The following is a 22,583-nucleotide window of genomic DNA, read 5'->3' on the forward strand; positions in this document are numbered from 1 at the left end:
ATGAATAATTATAAAAAATATCATATTTGTGGTTTTGGCGTCAGTTACGAACGTCTTTTCCTATATTTTTTTTTATTGCCAAATTATCTAGGGTGATGATTCTACCTCTTATGGAAGACATGGTTTTTTTTTACCGGTCACGAAAAATGTGTATGTGAAACATTTTTTTATTTTCTTTTCAGACTCCTTTCTCTTTTTCTTAAAAGTGCTTTTGTGCAAATAGGTAGGTATTAGTAGCTTTAAACTGTTTTGTATTTTTTTGTCATTCCAACCAAGGGTTTTATTGTAAATTTGATTTGTTTCCGGTTAAAATTTTGAAAAAAAGTTTATACTGTAAATCAGTATTAATATATAATCAGTAAATACATTATTAAAATAGGTAATTTCTGTTAGTATTATACTACATTTATAATTTTAATCCAGGTAAAAATAAAACGTAATACATGATATTATTATGTAACAAAATAACACTTATATTTTTGTAAATAAAAATGTAATTAAATCAATGTGTCATGTAACTCTAACTATGTAGGTACCTACCTATACTAACTAACTACTAACCGTAAAATGTATTAAAAATTAATTAAGTGATAGGATGGGCAGTGATGGGCAGTATCGGCCATCTATGATTTTTAAGCCCAACTAATAACAAATAAACTGTATCTATATCGGTACATTAGGCAACGGAAAGTAGTTTATTTATGGTCCAATCATTTCCACATACTTACGTCATATATTATACATTTTACATTATTTTCTTTTCGTATATATACTTACGCCTTCCATAAACTCAAGCTCCTGGAGCTCACCTTATGGAGTAGTAGAATAATTAGGAAACAAAATATTTTGGATGCTGTTATGATACTGAAACCTTGAATTATGTTGTAGTAAAAAAATAAAATTATCATTAATTTGAAAAAAATTGATGCGATGGCACGTCGCAGCACGCCGCGACCTATCGTTAAAACCATATCAAAATAATGAAATACAGCGCTCATAAATAAACCACTCACACAGCGCCTATCATAAAAAATATACCACTCTCTCGCCTATCACCCTTTTTCGTAATTTATTTATTTGCGGGATTTACCAAGATGCTCCTGTTAGAATTTTTCAGAAACTTTGTCCCTGTTCAAATAACTCGAAATATTTACAGGAATCTGTAATATATTCTATAAAATATCTGCGTCATTCCTTGACAGATGGCGCAATCCTCCTTATTTCTAATGATTATGCCGATCGAGCCACGTTGGAAGTTGTAGTTTTGACCAAAACTGTCAGAATCGCTCAGATTTTTTGTCGGCATTTGATGTTTGGTGATTTCTATAGTACATTTTAAGGAGGTAAGTTTATTCTTTTAATTTACAGTACAGTGAAATAGATGACGAAGTATTTATATATTTTATAGGAAGTTGTTGTTGAATATCCCCATGTAAGTTGAGATTTTAAAGATATGTGATGTGTTGGTTTTTGGCCGATGATGTGTCAACAAAACAAATAAACCCTTTTGATATCATATTTAATACTTATTTCATTTTATAATATCAATCTAGCAAGTTTTAATTCCACCATGGTTTCTTCAACATTCTACACACATCAATAGGACAACGCTAAAACTGTCATAATATCTAAACTTGTGATGTCATCACCCAGATGATTGAATTTCTTCTAACTAATTACGAAACCCGCGCTCTGAATGTATGGTACTTAAGTAGATTATTGTACTTGTTCATCTCAGAATTTTGATAAGAATTTGGTAACTGTCGGGTTCATTGACTTGTTTCCATTGATACAAATGCAATATATACTTATATTATACTAGATGTCAAAATTTATGTTTTAGCGCAATAGACAGTCAAAATTTGCATTTTAAGTCGCATTTTTACTACACAATATGAAATATTGTTGTTTTTTTTTTCAGTAAAGTAACCCTTCAAGATGAAGGTGAAGGAATTAGAAAGTACAGTGAACGTGGCATGGTCTCCACAGAACTTTAGCCCTGTGATGCTGGCCACCGGGTCAGCTGCCCAGCATGTGGACTCCTCCTTTAGTTCCAGTGCTTCCCTCGATATCTACTCCATGAACTTGGGGGATCCGGGCTATGAGATGGAACATAAAGTGTCTCTACCCAGCGAACACAAGTTAGAAACATTTCACTTTATACAATTGTTTATCCTCATTTTGCTTTTAACCCATTGGTATACCAAAGGTAAGATTGGGCGACTGCACTTCTTTCGCATCGGCATATTGAGACCCCATTGGGGTCCCTGAAACTCCTCCCACGTACTTGGGTAGATTATAATAAAATTATAATTTTTATGAATCTATATAAAAATAGAAAAAAATATTTCATTTGGGGTGCAATACTGCGCAGTAAGAATCCTTTTGAAGTATGCACATACAATGAAATCTCAATCGATTGTTCCTCGAATGATCGTTTTCCCTCATTTATCGTTTATTTCTTCCAGTCCCTTATTTGTCATTCAAAACTCATACAAATCAATCATTCCTCTATGCATTGTTTTACCACATTCATCATTTAAATCATACAGTTTTTTTGTACATATTTTACTCAATCGTTTTTAAAATATTAATTCGTAGCTAAATGGCAAACAATGAGCGGAACATTCAAAAGAGAGAGAGAGAGAGAGAGATAATGATTTAGTCGCTTCTGCCAATGCAGGCGCTTCTAACAATTAGTCTAGTTGTCAAACATTCAAACAAAGTGGTAGGGCGATATTTTTACTTATCTAGGTTTCGAGCCTTTCAAAATGAACCGTTTGGTTAAAAAAGAGCGCACCGTTCAAGAACGATTGAAAATTGTCAAAGAAGTGGAAAAAGATCCTATTGCGAAACGCGTTGATGTAGCCAAACAGCATCTGCATTGAATTCGATTTAGGATTCGTGGGATCCCTCGCCTGTACCTTCATTTTAAGCGGCATGCATGGCCTTCGAAAAAGTGAAAATTTTTTTTACTCACATTTCTTAACACATTGAATGCCACTGTGGAAATGAAGAAACATTACCATTTTAAATTTGAAAAAAAAATACTCATATGGCATCGGCGACCAATAAAACATATTCGTTTTTTTTTTGACCAAAATTTTCCATGAAAATCAAGAAAATTAACTGCGGTTACTGGTGACCGTCATGTGGCTATTGGAGAAAAATGACGATTTTCATTATGAGGTCACCGGTGACCTATGGAGACCTTGATGACCTTTTCCCTCCGGTGAAAATGAGACCCGGCGGCATCACTAGTTTTAATACACTATACACATCGACCTGGACTGTCCTCAAACGATTAATATTTTCACCAAAATAACTGTGGCGGTGTCTGATACTGTCTGTTTACAATTTATTTTTGCTATGAAGATCACAATAGCCAGTCATTTGTCCAAGAAATATATTACAATAAAACATACGCTCGGTTTATTGATCATATACTTGCATTATTAATTTCAGATTCCAGAAGTTGGTTTGGTCATCAAGTGGAATTCTGGTTGGGGGTTGTGACGGTGGCTTATTGGAATTCTACAATATCGATAACTTAATAAAGAAAAAGGAAGCTCGCATTGCTTCAAACACTAAGCACACTGGTAAGATCATAAATAATATTCAGTGATATTTCAAAGACTGCTCTAAGATAACTTTTGATGATTACGTAAATCTTTTTCAGGATCCGTTTCGTCTCTGGATTTGAATCCTTTCCAGAATAATCTCCTCGCTTCTGGAGCATCTGAAAGTGAAATATACATTTGGGATTTAAATAACACTAGCACACCGATGGCTCCGGGTAATAAAGCTCAGCCTCTAGAAAATGTACAGGCGGTTGCATGGAACAGACAGGTGGGTAATATTTATTTCGCCATCCCAATATCACAGTTACACCTTAATCCTCAGAATGTCAGCATATCCGTAGCGGATATGATAGGAATTCACCGCACTTGCCTCAATTTTATGGTATTTTGAACCTTAAAAAATGCTCCTAGCATACTAAAATGTATCTTAATATTATCCTAGCTTGTCTTTTTATCACTTGCAAACATATTTATTTTATCTGTGAATAAGCACTTCGCAAATTCCGTGAAAAATGTCATAATTTCGATTTTCAATTTTCATTTATTTACAGGATTGAATTTATTTACAGGATTGTATTTATTTACTTTTTTTTAAACATTTTATGTGACACCCCTGTCTGTACAGGGTAAAGGCAGGGGAACTATGTCGCCATCCGGTTGGGCAGCTTTGTGAGGCGGGTTGAGGTAGGGGCTGTAGGAAGAGATTTATTAATGATGGTCTTGTAGAGGCCCGGAATATATGAAGGAGGTAAAACTGATGCCGGCAGCAAATTTACTCATTATTATTTGATTCACTGTATTTATTTGCAGCAAAGCCTAATATGACTTATTTTTTATTGTGAAGACAGCATATTTAGCTGGAAAAGATAATAAAACTCAATGATAGTTTCTTATTTCTTCATTATATAATATTTTTTATAAAATTTGATAGAAAAAATCTTTTTACAAATACATTTAGCTATCCTATACAGGGTGTACGCGGGTAAAGTGCACTAACTTCGGGAGGTGATTTTACATGATGGTAGGATTAAAAAAGATAATCTTTAACTGAAATTCCAATTTTTTTTCCCCATAAAAAGACATACATACTAAAAATCCTTAGTGTGATGTACAAAATTGCCAGATAAATTCACTGTGAGCTTGCTGAGAACGAGGTTGCAACGTAGTGATCACCCGTATCCATTGAAACCGCATGTAAACAATAACATTAGGCTGAGTGTTTGACGTTACAATTGTGCTACAATTCGTATGTTTTCAACCAAATTCAAAAGATAACTGTACTAAAATTAACGAAATGTAGTTACACTTTGAATAATAACATTATTTAACTATTAATCATTTACTAATGTCATTGCTTTTGACTAATTTAATGAATTTTCAAAATGTCCACTTCCCATGTGTATTTACATGTATCCAGTAAACCTAATGACTTTCTGCCCATTCTTCATAAGTGAAGCCAGACATTGTCACAATAATTAAAATCATGCACAAATAAAAACAATGTTAAAAGTAAGTCTTTGGAGAAAACGCGCACCGAATAAAGACGTTTTTTGAAGTAAGTCTTAATAAATGCACACTAAGATAAAGACACACTGCATTAACAAGTTGTGATTAAAACAATCAAGTTTTTAAAGTTAAAAACTGCTAGATACTTTAAATTATCAGATCCTTTGCGAATAAAATAAAAGTTATTGACATGAAGCACGGCAATTAAATAGACTGATGGAACGACAGCGAGGGACCTTAGATTTAGCAACAGCGCAAAATAATAATGCCAGACCCAATTTTACGTTTTTACCTGAAAAATACCCATAAATGTTGGAATTTCGAAAAAAATCATTTAAATTTTTACTTGTACTATCACGTAGAATCACCTCCCGAAGTTAGTGCAATTTACCCCCGGACATCCTGTAGAGAAAATCTACAATTATTATAAATATATAAACACATTAACTGGTAAGACGGTACAATTTACAAAACATAATTTTGGAAAAAACAAAGTAAAAACAGGTTATTACGAAAGTATTGTTAGCTCACTTATGGCGGGCCACTCGGCATTTTAGCTTGGCATTCCAAGGGTTAAAGTGAAGGTCCATTATTCATTCTAATAAATAATGTTCTTGGAACTTTCTATATGAACAAAAAATAATACATATTTGTAATGCTTCTTTTCAGGTTCAACACATCCTGGCCTCCACTTTCTCAACCAGATGTGTGGTTTGGGATTTAAGAAAGAATGAACCAATCATTAAACTGAGGTTTGAAAAATATATGAACATAAAATATGGCAAACGTTATCTATTCATCTTATTAATTAATGAATTTCTAACGATGGTGTTCCTCTTTTAGTGATGGCCAAGCTAGAACAAGATGGAAGTCCGCTGCATGGCATCCATCAGTAGCCACACAGCTATGCATAGCTTCTGAAGATGATCAGAGTCCAGTCATTCAGCTTTGGGACTTGAGGTACAAACAACACAAAACATGATACTATTTAACCCCTCAGGCCTATGGCATATTGACCATTATATTTCTCAAAGATGTTGTCAGAAGGTCGGAGAATTTTGTGCGTATTTCCGCTTTGCAATAAATTCAAATAAATGGGATATTTCTGAACGTATATTAAAATAAAAAATTGTGTTTGAAAGGTGATGAAATAAGGTTTCAAATTTGATTGTTAGAAATAAACATATAATTTTTACAGAGGAGTTAAACCAATTGCCATTGTTTCATTTTGTAATGTTTTGTTTATTCCGGCAGATTAGCAACATCTCCCTTGCTTACATTGGAGGGCCACCACAAGGGTGTCTTAGCTCTTTCCTGGTGTCAACAAGATTCAGATTTACTTCTATCTGCTGGTAAAGATGGTCGAGTTCTGTGCTGGGATCCAAATAATAAATCTAATGTAAGTGAAGCATTATTGTAATCAGTGTCGGTCATGTGCAGACGCAATTGGAACGGTCCGAACAGTGGGTGCTGACTTGCCAAGGAACCAAGGCGCTGATATTAACCTAACATAGTGCCTTTGAGGTTTTTACTAGCGCTATTTATAATAATGTATTTATGCTCACAATATTGTTATTGCTGACTTTTGGAAGAATCTCTTAATGAATTTGACCTGTTAGTAGCTGTGTAGTCAAAATAATCAGGTTTCCCACTGAGGCGTCTTGGTTTCAATCCTCTGCTAGTTAGTCATCCATCATTGCACAAGTGATGTTTAGCAGAAGTCGGGGACGCCCGAGGAAGACATGGCACGATCAAGTAAATAAAATACTCGAGTCTGGCAAGAGATGTCAAGAGTCAGAATAATAGAAGAGTATGTAGGAATGTGAATGAGGCAAGAAGTGTGTGCCAAGACCGAGTTGTTTGGCAGTTCGTCCTCTCTGCCTACCCCTGCGGGGCGAAACGGCGTGATGGTCAGTAAGTTAGTTATCATTATGGGAGTAGGAGGAATTTAAATATTGTCAAGTTCTTCATAATCCAGGTTTTATTTATTTCTGGGACTATGCCATCTCCAATTGGGGTATGTTATGAGGCTGAAGGGAGTGGGAGAGGAAGGAGATGGGTTAGAGGAAGGTCTGAAAGTACCTGATTATTCAGATTTTGGTTGTATATAAATGTAATACCATTTCAAGTAACTTCTTGATTTTGAATGGTGGTCTTTCATCAGGGCGACAGTATCTGACAAATTTATCTAGTAAATATAGGAACTACATAACATTTTGAATGGTGGTCTTTCATCAGGGCGACAGTATCTACCAAATGTTTCTAGTAAATATAGGTACTACATAACATTTTGAATGGTGGTCTTTCATCAGGGCGACAGTATCTACCAAATGTTTCTAGTAAATATAGGTACTACATAACATTTTGAATGGTGGTCTTTCATCAGGGCGACAGTATCTACCAAATGTTTCTAGTAAATATAGGTACTACATAACATTTTGAATGGTGGTCTTTCATCAGGGCGACAGGATCTACCAAATGTTTCTAGTAAATATAGGTACTACATAATATTTTTTTATATAGCTTAAATCTGAAATAACACATTAATTTAATGAAACATGTGGGTGAATCCGCGACCTCTGGATTCACGGGTGAGGATCTTAATCCCTCGGCCGTGGAGAAAAAAATTAGTTTGTATTTTAACTGATGCGATTGGTAGTTTTAACTAACGTGATTAGTATTTTTGATTGATTTTTAACCTTTCCAGGGTGGAGAGTTACTACTAGAAGTGTGCTCCACCGGTCAGTGGATGTACGACGTGTCCTGGTGTCCTAGGAATCCCAATCTTATTTCTACCTGCAGCAATGATGGCCGTGTTGGAGTATTTTCCGTTAACGGTGGAACCCACCACCAACAAGTGAGTTGACGACAATGATTTAAATAACATGTGCAATGGACATGGATATTATATAATATGAACTACTAGATTGACAGGTCATGCAAATTAGCAAGATAAATGCTGCCCATCTATGACTAATTTCTTAACCCAACTCCTTATCGAAATCTGTTGCCTCGCCTCGAAAAACTAGCACGCTTCGCTCCAAAATAACACAGAGTGCTAAGTTAACCCCAAATTGTATGATGTTCATTTGGTCCGCCATCCCATTGATCATAAATTTAAGAACCAACTTCAGTATAACTCTGACACTGCGCCATACCCAAAGCCATTGTTAAGCATGAAGTTTGTGACAAAACTACAACGTACAATACTTTTAATAGCTTATAAAATTGTCAAAATATTTCATACTATGTAAATTGTGTGATTGAAAAATGATCTTAATATAAAAATCTCACCCTCTTGGCGGGACTTACTGCCTGGATGCAAATTCCGAAAGAAAAAAAAGTTAAAAGAAATGCTTTCTGAAATCTTTTGACTTCAATTAAATTGTCATTCTTTTTGATGTTTTAGAATACTGAAATTCTTTGGTTTAAGGCGGGAACACATTATTAAAACCCGACGCGACCCGATGAAACGCGATGCGTGTTGAGTCGAATCAAATGTATTGTTTTCTTATGACCAGAAACACACTATGAACATCCGACATGGCGTCGCGTCGGATGTTCATAGTGTGTTTCTGGTCATAAGAAAACAATACATTTGATTCGACTCAACACGCATCGCGTCGGGTTTTAATAATGTGTTTCGACCTTTAGGGTCATTTTCAGATTCATATGCCACTTCTATATATAGTTGGTCGATGGCATTAGAGTGTGCATGTCGTGGTGGTATTATTATTAGAATACAACATACTTAATAATATTGTTACCAAACCTGTACAAACTTTAGAGTTTTAGTGACACCAGGAATGTTGCTAGTTTTCAGATTAGTATGAATGTCATTGTTAACCTTCAAAATACCAAGATGCAGACAAAATATGTTACCGTGAGATACCCCACACGTGTCACACATCATTATAAAGCCATATTTTTAGGTTTTGTGGGAATTATTAAAAAATGGATTCATTAAATTCACCATTTAACTTAATTCAATATTTTTGAGTTCTGACACTAAAAAAAGCCTTAAAATCATTAAAAACAACATCTTTTAAACCGTATCACATACCTGTTGTATCATGCAGATGATCTCCAACCACACCAGCGCCATCTGCTTCAAGCTTTCCAGATTACCTGCCATTCAACAAACAGCTGTAGTAGCAGGTTTTTATCTGTGGAATGTATCCGCTGTGTAAAAACAGAATTAATGTATTTATAAAAAAAAACCATGCCCATGTAAATATCAACGAGACTGGAAATGGATTACAAAATATCACGTTTCACATGATTCATTTACATCAATTCTTCATATTTGTTAGTCTAGAATATTGATAAAATGACGAGAAGTCATTGAACCCCACTTGTATGTATGGGCTAGTTAAGTTATACAGTGTACTAATACAGATGTTATGTGACGTGGATCATGTGAAGAAGTGTGCGTTCCAGGTGGCCACGACCAACAAGATAATGGATTCCTTCCCCGGCATGGAGACCCTGCAACAAGCCCCCGTGACCCACACCGAGGTGGAGCCCTCCCCCCAGATCCTGCCCAGACCCCCGCAGTGGACTAGGCGGCCTATCAAGGCCTCATTTGGGGTAAAAATAACATCTTTAATATCATGTTAAATCTTTACTTGATTGAATATGTGATATGTTTCAATACTAATAAAATTGTGAATTTGGTTGGGGTGTTTTGCAGAAATTCAAATATAACATTGTCAACAAATACAACTTTTTTTTTTTTTGACATTTATAAGGTCTTAGTTGAACAGACCTAAAATCTATGTTTAATATACAGGGTGTCCGGGGGTAAAGTGCGCTAACTTCGGGGTGATTCTAAATGATTTTTGTAAAAAGATAGGTAAGTTTTTTTGAAATTCTAATGTTTTAATGTAGTTTTCAGGTAAACAAGTTGAATTGTTTACATGGGAAAATAAATATTCTTCTATGGAAAAATATTTTTGGATGGGAAAATAAACAGAAATTTCGAAAAAAGTTATTTATCTTTTTACTTCTACCATCATCTAGAATCACCTCCCGAAGTTAGCGCACCTTACCCCCGGATACCCTGTATACCTTTGAAAAATCAATTTACATAATACAGTAGAACCTCGTTAATTCGAAATCCACGGGACATCAAAAATCAAATATCGAATTAACGAATTCCCACATAATTCGAAAATTTATGAAAAAAAAAAATAAAAAAAAATACGCCGAAAATCTATTTTCTCGGCCGCCTCTTCGAATCCGGGTGGTATTTTTGGAGTAAATTCGTATTAAAACCAATTATTTCTTTATTTTTGCGGCCGATTACCGTAGAGGCCTACTCTTTAAATTGAGATATTCGTAAAAATACGATATATTTCCGCATAAATCGAGATTTCCCGGTAATTTTCCGTCGCGGCCGGCCCTTTATTTCAAATATCTGAATTTAAATTCGTAAAAATACGATATGTTTCCGCGTAAATCGAGTTTAACCGGTAATTTTCCGTCGCAGCCGGCCCTTTATTTCAAATATCTGAATTTAAATTTGTAAAAATACGATATATTTCCGCGTAAATCGAGAATTCGCGACCTTATTCCGTCGCGGCCGGCTCTTTAAATTCAGATATTTGATGTAAATTCGTAAAAATATTATATATTTACGCGTAATTCGAATTTTATCGGCAGTTTTTCGTCGCGGCCGACCCTTTAAATTCAGATATTTGGTGTAAACTCGTAAAACTACGACATATATCGGCGTAAAACGTATTTTCTCGGCTTTTCAATCTCGGATATTTGAAATAAATTTGAAAAAATACGAGTGTAAATCGATTCAGATTTCCAAATTAATGATACTAATTAGGACGATGTATAACCACGTAAAAATACATTTTTCGGCGTTTTAACGCCACGGCTGACTTTTAGATTCAGATTTACGAAATATTATGATTTATTTTCGCAAAAATCAAATTTTTTCGAACTACACCAACAAATTTTCGTGCGCGGACAAAAATAAACTTCGAATTACGAATTAACGAATATCGAATTAAAAATCATTTTGTGAATTAAAAATCATTTTGTTCATGAAAAAAATTTTCTGCGGAAATTTTTTTGGCGAAAATTTCGAATTACGCGTTTTTTCGAATTATCGGGGTTCAAATTAACGGGGTTCTACTGTATAAATTTCTGTGAATCACCCCCAACCTAAGTGATACAAATTACATACATAAATGTTGAGTATCAAAATAGACTTTTACTAAAAATAGATGTAAAATAATGATATTACATTCATTATGAAATAAGCTGCCCTTCGAATTCATCTGAATTCTGAGAACCCTTTAATTAATGTAGTAGTTATAAAAAAACTTATGTCATTTATGTTTGGATGCATATTTTTTTTGTCATTGACCTTAATAATGAACTTACAGTGTAATGTTTCTTACAGTTTGGCGGGAAATTGGTAACGTTTGCAAATCAATCAGTCGGACAAAACAATGTTCCTCCATCTAGACAAGTTTTCATCAGTCAGGTAAAAATGATACAAATATCAATAATACATAATCATATTTGGTTAACTTCCATCATTTGGTGATTAAATCTCCTCAACGACGCTTTACATTGCTATTTGGTTAACTTTAAAAACCATCATTTAGTGATTAAATCTCTTCAAGGACGCTTTACATTGCTATGTATTTGGTTAACTTTAAAAACCATCATTATGGATTAAATCTCCTCAAGGACGCTTTACATTGCTATTTGGTTAACTTTAAAAACCATAATTTAGTGATTAAATGTCCTCAAGGACCCCTAACATTCCTATGTATTTGGTTAGCCATAAAAACCATCATTTAGGGATTAAATCTCCTCAAGGAGGCTTTACATTGCTTATTTTATGTGTAAGCTTTTCTAAATAATTGTATTTCATTTTTTAAATATTTTTTTTTTCATCACCAATAGTTGACTCTTCCACTTTGTTTCTAACTAACTAACCATTACGCTGTTTCTCCACAGGGGTAGGTAGAGAGGCTTGCCTTACTTCTTAACCTTTTAAATGCCAGTAGGTAGAAGTGTAGCTGTGCACAGCAGGCCAAGAATGCGAGTTAACTCGCTCTTGGCACAGAAGCGGTTAAAAATGGTTATTTCTTTTTATCTAGGTGTCAACGGAGCCAGAGCTAATTGAGCAGGCCAGAGTCTTGCAGGAAGTGATTGGTGCAGCCGGTTCGGATGGAGCCGCCAGCTTGCTCGCCGACCACTGCCTCCAGAAAGCCAATCAGAGCAGTGACCAACATGAGAAATACGTCTGGCATTTCCTCAAGGCCAGCTTCGAGCAAGACCCCAGGGCTGAGATGTTAAATCTTCTGGGTTGGTTTTATTTATAACATGCTATTCCATCACTATTGGTGTTGAGATTCATCTAGACAGCTTTCATTTACTTAATCTTAAGTTGTTTTAATTAATGTTATAATATATCAACACTATTGTGACTTTTGTGAATCTTTAAGGTTAGGTACAGTTATGATCTCGGACCTAATTCACTATCTTTTAACACATATTACGCATTTGTGCCAAAGGGGATAACCAGTAATTCTGAAATTACTATACGTAGGCACTCCACATATCAGCGTAAACAGTGAATTATTTTATTAGTTTTTATTTATTTTTTTTTATTTTTTTATTTTTCGGAATAACTTTATTGAGTAAAACCTCAAATTGTAATATTTAAATATTGAAGACAATATTAGTGATTTCTAAACGAAAATCTGAAACAGAAAAATCAGATAAGGAAACTTTTTATATTTTATTAGTATTTTTTGTATTCCTACGAAACCTATAAACTTAACCTTAATGATAAACTGCGTGGGGTATTTCAGTGCCCCTCACGGTAACACTTTTATTTTGCATTTTGACATGTCGAAGAACAACTGTTAGTCGTCTAATTTCAATTGGTATTTTGACTGTTGACGTTGTGTTTTCTTTGGTTCTTTTGAGAGTCCGGAGGTCACTTGGGAGGTAGTCAAATTACCTATACATGAGAAAAATGGAGTACATTTTGAGCAATTTCAAAAAATGATTTTAGAATAATTACATATTGCGTACATGATGATGAGACAGAAGCTTTTATGAACACAATATATTTATTTATTATATATCTTTAGGATTCCGGCAAGATGACATGAATAGCAAATTGGGGGCGCTTGTGGCTAAGTTTGATGTAAAAAATCAACAGAACAATGGCGATGGTGTGGAACAGATCACAGATCGCCTCTCCGGCTTGAGTCGGGTATGTCTCCTCCTTTCTACACATTTCTCAAAAGCAGAGACTATTATCAGAATTATGGCGAATCGTAAAATTACCTCGCACCCGTTTCTAACCAGCCATTTTGTTTTTGCTTAATGCCTTCACATAAATAAATTCCTTTCATTTTCAATTTGCTTTTTATCTTTGGGCTAACATTATTCAAATCCTTAACAATGTGAGATATTATTAAAAATTCTCACAGGCAAAGTGTTATATTATTTGAACTGTGAGGTAATAAGATGTATTGCACTCGATAAGATGTCATATCTGATGATGGACACTGCAAGGCTGTCCGAAACGTTGGCTCAAGTAGGGGAGGAAGTGCAAGTTGCTCATGGCTTATTATATTAACCTTTGGAATGCCGAGCTCCCTGAACCTAAAACCTCTGCAGTGATCAAAAATCCCACAAACAGAATGTTAAAAGCCAAACAACATAACCTTTACAAGGCCCTTTGTGTGTAACACAACATTTACCCTTGTTCCATATTTTTGTGTTGTATTAATTTAGCTGTTACATTACTGCCAATAAAATTTTGCCTTTTATTCACAAAGCAAACTTTTGGCATTGCACATTTCTGTATCCAGCGTTGTGCTATAAATAATATTGTACGTGTGTGGCACTAATAATGTTTGGTGTTCCCCCTCGTACTTTACGCAGAGTGAATCGTCTGAGACGGAGGCCGAACCTTCCACTGATACAAGTACTGATGTTTCGGTAAGACTACTTGGAAGCTGTGTCTTCCTATCGATGTTGTCCGTATGATAATGCTGCATGTGTAGAAAATAACCATTGTTGATGGCTTTTAATTGCACAACTCATTTTTATTTATCTGTATACATGTTTGTTCATAATCTTAAATATCCGAAAGTTCTTCACGGATTGTTTTGAAATTTTGACATAACATATTCGAATACGCATGTGTTTTTATATACCTATATTATGTCATCTGTGACAGGTAAAAACATCCTTTTTTTTAAAACAGCGCCATCGGTTGGACAAACATGCTGTTTTTTTAAACCGCGCCATCTGTTGGACGTAAAAGCAACATGCGCTATTGTTACTCTATCTGCACAGACAGACTGAGCCACAGCAAAAGTAAAGTAGTAAAGAAACTTCAATGGTGATGATTAATTTCAAAATAGGAAATATTATTATAATTTTTTTTTATGAAGTTTCATAAAAATATACATTTTTGACTTATACATAACATTAGCTCGAAAGTTTAGTATTTAAAATATAATATGCATGCACTGTTAACAAAATTATTTTTATTATTTTCCTTAATCCCAAAAAACAGTGCTTTTAATATGCTGTAGTTAAACTGAATGCTCGCTAGTTAATTTTAATAATTTTTTTTGTCCTCAGATGTGTCATTTTAATGTATGATCAACATATTTTGAAAATAAATATGTATGTGTTTTGTCAAGATGGTGTCAATGCCATTAATTTGCATACACTCCCAAATATGAATTGTCATTAGAATAAAAAGTTTCAATCCAAATAATTTTCAAGTTACTTTCTCAGTAAACCTTTTTTTTTCTTCATAAATTGAAAGAAAAAATGTTTTCCAAATTTTTTATAGTGTGTTAAGAAAAAATAATACAAACCAATGTTTCTAAAAAGTTGAAATTAATTGTTGTACATTGTTAAATAAATTTTCAATTATTTCCAGGGAGTTGATGGTGCAGCTGCGTTTGACACCATTGCCCAGAATAACAAAGAAGTCGAACCCGCAGCACCTAAATCTCCTGCAAAGCAATACATAATCCCCACTGGAGATGGTAAGTCTGCTATTATTTACAATGTTGAAAACATTGGCATTGTTTGTTCGGCTATACATTATATTATGTACAACTTTCACATTTTTTCACCTTACATAGAATACTACGACCCACTACAAGCAATGTAACAAAGTGGGTCATTTGAATATTATTGACTAGGTCTGGCGCAGCATTATGAAAAATTATAAATCGGCTCACTGAATGTCAATATAAAATACAATATCGATCATCGTCAGTGGTAATAATTTGTCATTTTTCAGATTCTGAAGGTTTGATTTGTCAAGCTTTATTGAGTGGCAATATTGACGCAGCAGTGGAGTTTTGCCTTGATGCCGGTAGAACTGCTGATGCCTTGGTGATTGCTAGCGCAGGTATGTTCAATTTGTTTATCTTCTACTTTCTTACAAAGTCAATATTGTACCCAAGAAACAAAATTTGAGAGAGGCCTATGTTTAAAGAATATGGTGAATTATGGTACATAGATAACGCAATGGACCTATTTATATAATGTCTGTGTGCTTATGGGAGCTTGGTAATCTCCATAGAAATAATATATTAAAGCACTTCAGTGAACAACTGATTAAAAAATTTACAGTTACAGTGAAACTCTCTTACAAAGTTTATCAAGGAAACAGAAAAAAAAAATTATGTGGGATTTGTGAAGCATTTTCCAAATACTGTCTTCAAGGGATGGAAGAAACAGAACTTTTTAAACACTTTTTAAACGGAACCTTGTAAGTGGGTTTCACTGTATATTTAACTTAATGAGTGTTTTATAATTGTTTTTAGGTGGTGATGACCTCCTCCAACGCACTCAGTGGCGTTACCTCTCCGGGGAGGGGGGCGCCGTGCGGAGCCTGGCGGCGGCCCTGGTGAGGGGTGAGTGGGCGGGACTCGCAGAGACGACGGCCCCCTCAGCCTGGAGGGCAGCCCTGGCCGCTGCACTTACGCACTGCTCACCTCAACAGCTGTATGATGTTTGCGGTAAGAATTGAAACTGTATTTGAACATGTTTTTGTGTTATTGTATGTGTTAAACTTACTTTTAAAAAAGAACCATTTTATCTCTGGTTGTGCGAATAAAAAATTTAAACCGTGCGCCATCTGATTCTATTTTCATCATAACTTACTTGTTTTTTGCAAAATTATGTTTTTGTAAATTGTACCATCTTACCAGAAAATCTGTTTGCATCAAAAGAGTATATAATCTACCAGATGTAGCTTCCCCAGAATAGCTAGTTATGTTCAGAGAAAAATTTAAACTTGCTAAATAAGTAAATAAAAACAAGAAAATTTCTCTGTAATTTTCAATGTTTCTGCTAACTTTTTATAACTACGTTCAGTTCCCCTTATTCATGCACTTAATACATACATTTTAAACTGCTGCAGAAATTCTGGGAGAGAAGCTGGAGAAAGAATCTGACCGGGAGCTCAGAAAAGAAGCGGTCATCTGCTACCTGTGCAGTGCCAGCATCGACCCGCTGGTGGCATGGTGGCGGCAGCAGCTGGACCAGGAGGGCCCCACGCCACAGGGGCTGACCCACGTAGTGGAGATGGTCCTCATTGCACGCCTCGCTGCTACTGTCAGGGGCCGTCCTGTGCAGGTAATGATCCATGTCTTTTGGTAACAACCGCCAAAGACGACTTTTAAACTGATCTACGCGGTTGTCGCATATGTGATCCATCGGCGGCTACTGCCATATGCGGATGTCGCACATTTATGAAATTTTTCTGTGATGTTTCACTGAAACACATAGTGGGATAGATTGCTTTAAAAAGGTTAAATGATATTTTTTGTGTGTCATTTTTTTTCTTCCAAGATGCACATTTATATTCTTAAGCCCCTTGTATACGTTGGCCCAACGTGTACAGAGTGACTTGACAACTCGATTACTGTCAGTTTTCGTGCACACATCCAAAGAACTTGCTGCCAACCCGCAAAAAGAGTTCACATGTTGGTGTGATCCTTTAATTTGTTCGTAATACGCATTGAAATTTGATGAATTGTTCAACTTCTATGAAACAACCCGTTCTAAATGACCTGAATGATTCGAGAGTGACCGCACACCTTGCGCTGGTCCCAATAAGGTTGAGTTTGCTTTGTTCTCCCGTACATAGAATTGCGAAATGTTTTTTTTCGTGTCACAATTTGATGAAAGAAATTTTATTACATCCATTAAAAATACTGTTTGTAAGAAGGAAATCCAGCATTTTGTGGCCCGATAATATTTGTGTTTTTAAAACATTTTTATAGGAAATTACTCAGAATAATAAATCAGAATTCAGACTAAGACGTGTTTTACTAGCAGTTCTAGAATCTAGGATATTTCTCGGTATTGTGTACCTACATATTATTTTGGACGAAAAATACATGATATCGTCAGCCGTTCAGGCAAAAGTCATCAACCCACATCCACAAGTTTTGAGATATCTAAATTTGAATGCTAGGTAAATAATATAATTTGAATGCTTTACATTTTTTCCCATTACTAAGCAGGTTAATAAAACTTTGAAATTTCCATTTACATCAACTTTAACCACTTGAACGATGGCTAGCCAAATTTAGGTTGATTGGTGTGGTTGATTTTTATGAATTATAAATTTAATGTTTTTTATATATATGGAAAACGGTGAAAGCTAGGTGGATTCATTGGCTTTGAACCGCAATAAGCAGTTCATATGTTTCCGGATTAATGTTTGGAGGCATGATATTAATTAAATGGAATGGGCGAATTGAAAAACACCTGGAAATCTCCATTTTGTCGAGTTAAAACCGCATTTTAAAGTTTATGTGACATATTTTAGCTTTAAAAATTGTGGTATGTTAAGTGTGTGTTGTGATTTGGTAACTTTTTCCGGAAAGGCAACAAATCTGTAAATAAATTAGTGATTGAAAATGATTTAATAGCTATAATTGTATTCTACTTGATCATCAAATATAAATCCTCGTTACAGGCTTGCGAAAAGCTGTCCAACCTGCTGACCAGTTACGCCATGCGGCTGTCCTCGCAGGGACACCTGGAGGGTGCGTTGCACTGTTTGACGGGCCTGCAAGACCAGGAGTTGACACACCGCCTGCAGTGCGCGCTGGGCTACGCACATCCTTACGCAGCCACCATTCCTAGACAGGCCCCTCGACCGGTTCCTGTTCAGGTATTCATTTTATTGTTTTAGTAATGAGAATTGAAATCTTTTATTTATGTAGTAGGTATGCAACCTTATCAACCAGCAAGCGGCGTTTCGCGCCATTTGCGGTTGCTTCGTTCCTTTCCCATAAGTTGATGTTCAGTTCGGTAGTTGGGCTCGCGTATGTATACGTAGCATTATATTATTTATAGTCACGTAAAAATAATTCATCATCTTACATTTTATATGAGTACATTATTACAATATGTGTCTGTGTGGGCTCTTTCCTATAATTTAGGTTGATTTAGCTTGGTTATGAAGTGTTCTCCGGCAAGATGAGAGTTCACGATTTAATTACAAATTCTTCCCTTTTTATCGTTTGTGCCCTCTGCAATATAACAGTATGTACAACTGAGTATGATTTTATTGACACATTCTCAACTCTACTTCAAAATTAAGTTAGACACTAACCCCTTTACTTATAAACGCGTTGTAAATATAATGCAACGCGTAAGGTCAGAACGGTGGATGCTTAGAATGGCTTTAACTAGGCTTAAAGCCAGCTTTTCCGTACCAAAGTTGAACTGGTGTATAAGAATCTAATTAGTAAGGCAGTAATTAGTTTGATTGAGCAGTATTTAGCAACAGTCTTTCATAAGTGAAACCAACATATCCCGCATAAAAAGTTTGGTTTTGTCAATCTCTTGAAGACTGAATACATATTATGTAATGTTATTGTTTTTTTGTAGCAGAATCAATGGTCCGCACCGGGCAGGGTTCGGACTTCCAGCTACAATCAAAGCCAGCCACAAGACGCCTGGGGAACTGGGGCACAACAGTCTTCTTATGTGAACAATAACATCAGTCAGCCAGGCTTTAACTCCGGTAATTTGCTTTATTATTCTTCATTTATTCTTATTAAATTACCTGACTACACAGTTAGAACTAAATTAACAACATTCCTTTGTCCCCTAGTTTCTTGGAATGTAGTGCGGATAGGTAAATCGTGTGATGGCGATGTAAAGTCATGGGTTCGGTGCAATATTCACCATTCATAAATAAATATTCAACGTTTCTTTATCCCCTAGGTTCTTGGAATGTAGTGCGGATAGGTAAACCGTGTGATGGCAATGTAAAGTCATGGGTTCGGTGCAATATCCGCCATTCATAAATAAATTGGTAGTTTTGTGATGAAATTTTACAATAAAATACTGTATTGAATGACTATAACATTTGTGAATTTTCCAATTTAGTTTAACATGAATACATAATTGGGCACTTATGCGGAAAAACAGCGTTACATGAAAAAGTTAGTGAGATATGGGCTGTTAAACATTTTATTTGACTTTCAATGTGCGTATGCTCACACTTTGAAAATTAAATAAATTTAAATGTGCATAAAAAGACATTTCAACTAATAGACCACATGTTTTATATATTTGAATCAAATTATTTATATGTTTTGAGTACAAAAAACATCTTGCTAATAAAATATATTTCCATAAAATTAAAAAAATTCCAGGCATGATACAACATATTAACAAATAACACAATGCAGATATAAAATATTATATATCACCATAATAATGCCAAATGCCAATCGCACAATACGTCAGTTTCAATGTAAATGGCTGACTTGTCTTCACCGCTGTACGGAAAAAGATTGGGCTACCGTCCGTCACTACAGGCCTTGTGCTGTCATCTATAAGATGTTAAGACGATTTTTGATGTGAACGCAGATAGCAGTATGGTGCGTAACCTGAATGGATCTGCGCAAAAGCAGCGTTATCCCGATAATGTTGTTTTTCCGTTTAATTTTTCAATTATGGAATGTTTAGGTAAGGTTATGTTAATCATGTTGGTGGAAATAAAAACTTGCAAGGTTTTGTTTACAATTATTTTCATAATATTTTTAAACTTCTTCATATGGCTCCAATAAACTTTGAAACCCTCTTTTAAACTTCAATCATTTTTGGCTGAGAGATTTCGACTGGAGAACTCTTGGCTGTTAGCTATTCGGCCGATGCAAATTTTTGCAAATTTTTACTGCTTCTTCTTGATAAGTAAAACCTACAATAATTGAAGGAATTAATGAGGGATTTTTTGTACATATTATTATTTTTGTATTTTAACGATAATACATGTTCTTCCAGGAGTAGAAATGTTGGCTCCACCCCCTCCTACTGTGCAACCACCGAGACCCACTAGTGCCTCGTCCCATGGTAAATTGAAAAAAAAATTAATTTAATTTTTTAATTTACTTAATATGTAACATTGATTTTTCAAGATACATAAATAATAGATATTCAGTAGAACACCGTTAATTCGAACTACGATAATTTGAGAAAACATGTATTCAAATTTTAATTTTTTAAAATACGTATTATTTTTTTTTCATTCTAATTATTTTTTAATTCGAAATTTGTTAATTCGTAATTCGAAATTTATATTTATAAATATCCGAAATTAAAGTCCCGGCCGTGACAGTAATCAACTACTAAATTTAGAATTTTGCAGAAAAATAAAGTATTTTTACAAATTTACTTTGAATATCTAAGTTTAGCCGGCAGAAAATTTGAATTACAAAGAAATGGTATTTTTACATCTTTACATACCATATCTGAATTTGATGGTTTTTTAACGGCCGTGGCGGAAATCGGCCACGAAATTTCGATTTATGCAGAAACGTATTGTATTTTTACGAATTTACCTTGAATATCTGAATTTAAAGGGGCAGCCGCAACGAATATCGTCCACGAAATTTTTTTTTACGCTGAAATTCTTGGTATATTTACGTATTTACTTTGAATAATGAATTTGAAGGGCCGGCTGCGAAGATAATCGTCTGCAAAATTCGAAATTACTCCAAAGTTCTACCTGAATTTAAAGCCGAAAAACTGTTTCAGCGATTTAAAAAAAAAAAACTTTCTTAAAATTTCGAATTACGTTTGAATTTGTTAATTCAAAATTTGATTTTTGATGCCAGTGGATTTCAAATGAATGGTATTCTACTGTACCAAGCTCAAATACAGTGGAACATTTTTTCTTTGAAGTTAACAGAAGATTTTTTAAAATAAATATGAAATGCTTATAAAAAGTTTAATCCTATAAATCAGAATACATAATATTAAAAATGGAGAAAGAAAAGATTAAATAAAATAGATATAGTAAACAAGGATAATAAATGGAAGTTAAGTTTTGAGATATTTTAAATTTATCTGTCAAACCTTCACCAAACACTCATCGCCAAAACTGTCAGATCTTAATATTATTTTGTTTTTTAATACGGTAAATTTTTTACTTGTTAATAATTATAATAATGATTGGATTATTTGTATAGCGCCGTGAGAACCTCAAGGGCGCTTAACAGCTTAATTTATGCATTTAATCTATTTCTATCCCCATAGACTTATAACTTATTACTTTTGGCTTATAACTAAGTTTCATAGCTAATGACTTATAACAAGTGGTTTATAACTAAGATTAATGTCAAGTGATTTACAACTAAGACTTTTAACTAATAAGTTAAAACTACATATACATATTTTTATGACAAAAACATATTTTTATGACCGTTATCTTGCATCAAATGATTTTTTTGTATGTTTTTACATGATGGAGGCCTAGTGAAAATAAAAAGTTTTCGACCTCAGTAGACCTCAGTATCTTTGTCAAAAATCCAAAAAAACCTTCTAAGCCTTCAAGGTCAAAATTGGCAAAAACTTGAAAAAGATAAAAAATTTCACGTTTTTATTTGACAAAGATCTGCCAAGATTGAAAACTTTTTTTTTTCATTAGGCCTCCATCTTGTACAACCCAACGAAAAAAGAACTATCATATTTGATACAAGGTAAGGTGTTTAAATTAACAGAACTATTTGTCCTTGCAGGTAATTTGATGGGCAGAAACAAACACGTCCGAGACCCATCAGTCCAGTCGGGAGTGGGTTCGTTCCCGCTCAACCCGATTGACAATCAGTCCGCCTATGGAAACAGGCAGAACAATAATGCCTTTAATCAACCACAGCAGTACCCGCAGAGCAACTTCAACCCGTTGCAAGCCAACACTTCTGTTCCCCCACTAGTCCCGATGCAGCCCAGTATCCATGCCATGAACCCAGCTGATGCCGTGTACAATGGGGGGGGCAATGCGGCTTACTACAGGAATGCCGAGCAGGCCACCGATGCCCTGCAAGGGAATATTCACCAGTCGGCACCCGGGTGGAATGATCCACCGGCGTTGACTTCTTCGCTCAAATCACAGGTTAATGTTTATTTTTGTAAATTGAAATTTGCTTCTCCGTATACTCCTCG

At 34.8% G+C, this 22,583-nt stretch overlaps 1 protein-coding gene across 3 annotated transcripts in view; it reads left to right on the forward strand.

Moving 5' to 3' along the window:
- The first annotated feature begins 1,243 nt into the window (after positions 1 to 1,243).
- Sec31 (COPII coat complex component secretory 31) overlaps positions 1,244 to 22,583 on the forward strand; it is a 30,582-nt gene continuing 9,242 nt past the window's right edge. The window contains exons 1-21 of one of the 3 annotated variants that reach the window (XM_089651172.1): positions 1,244 to 1,343; positions 1,922 to 2,141; positions 3,466 to 3,599; positions 3,680 to 3,849; positions 5,757 to 5,839; positions 5,931 to 6,047; positions 6,342 to 6,486; positions 7,795 to 7,944; positions 9,528 to 9,677; positions 11,509 to 11,592; positions 12,218 to 12,425; positions 13,220 to 13,344; positions 14,022 to 14,078; positions 15,037 to 15,145; positions 15,406 to 15,516; positions 15,935 to 16,129; positions 16,534 to 16,748; positions 18,100 to 18,297; positions 19,023 to 19,155; positions 20,424 to 20,492; positions 22,160 to 22,533. In XM_089651172.1, the coding sequence (XP_089507298.1) occupies positions 1,939 to 2,141; positions 3,466 to 3,599; positions 3,680 to 3,849; positions 5,757 to 5,839; positions 5,931 to 6,047; positions 6,342 to 6,486; positions 7,795 to 7,944; positions 9,528 to 9,677; positions 11,509 to 11,592; positions 12,218 to 12,425; positions 13,220 to 13,344; positions 14,022 to 14,078; positions 15,037 to 15,145; positions 15,406 to 15,516; positions 15,935 to 16,129; positions 16,534 to 16,748; positions 18,100 to 18,297; positions 19,023 to 19,155; positions 20,424 to 20,492; positions 22,160 to 22,533 (3,030 nt within the window). In that variant the 5' untranslated portion in view covers positions 1,244 to 1,343; positions 1,922 to 1,938. Of the gene's footprint in view, positions 1,344 to 1,921; positions 2,142 to 3,465; positions 3,600 to 3,679; positions 3,850 to 5,756; positions 5,840 to 5,930; positions 6,048 to 6,341; positions 6,487 to 7,794; positions 7,945 to 9,527; positions 9,678 to 11,508; positions 11,593 to 12,217; positions 12,426 to 13,219; positions 13,345 to 14,021; positions 14,079 to 15,036; positions 15,146 to 15,405; positions 15,517 to 15,934; positions 16,130 to 16,533; positions 16,749 to 18,099; positions 18,298 to 19,019; positions 19,156 to 20,423; positions 20,493 to 22,159; positions 22,534 to 22,583 lie in introns of all 3 variants that reach the window. The other 2 variants (XM_089651164.1, XM_089651180.1) reach the window with 2 other exon arrangements.

This window comes from Hesperophylax consimilis, chromosome 1 (genome assembly GCF_061612785.1).
Source record: "Hesperophylax consimilis isolate HC1 chromosome 1, BYU_Hcon_1.0, whole genome shotgun sequence".
Classification (NCBI taxonomy): Eukaryota; Metazoa; Arthropoda; class Insecta; order Trichoptera; family Limnephilidae; genus Hesperophylax; species Hesperophylax consimilis.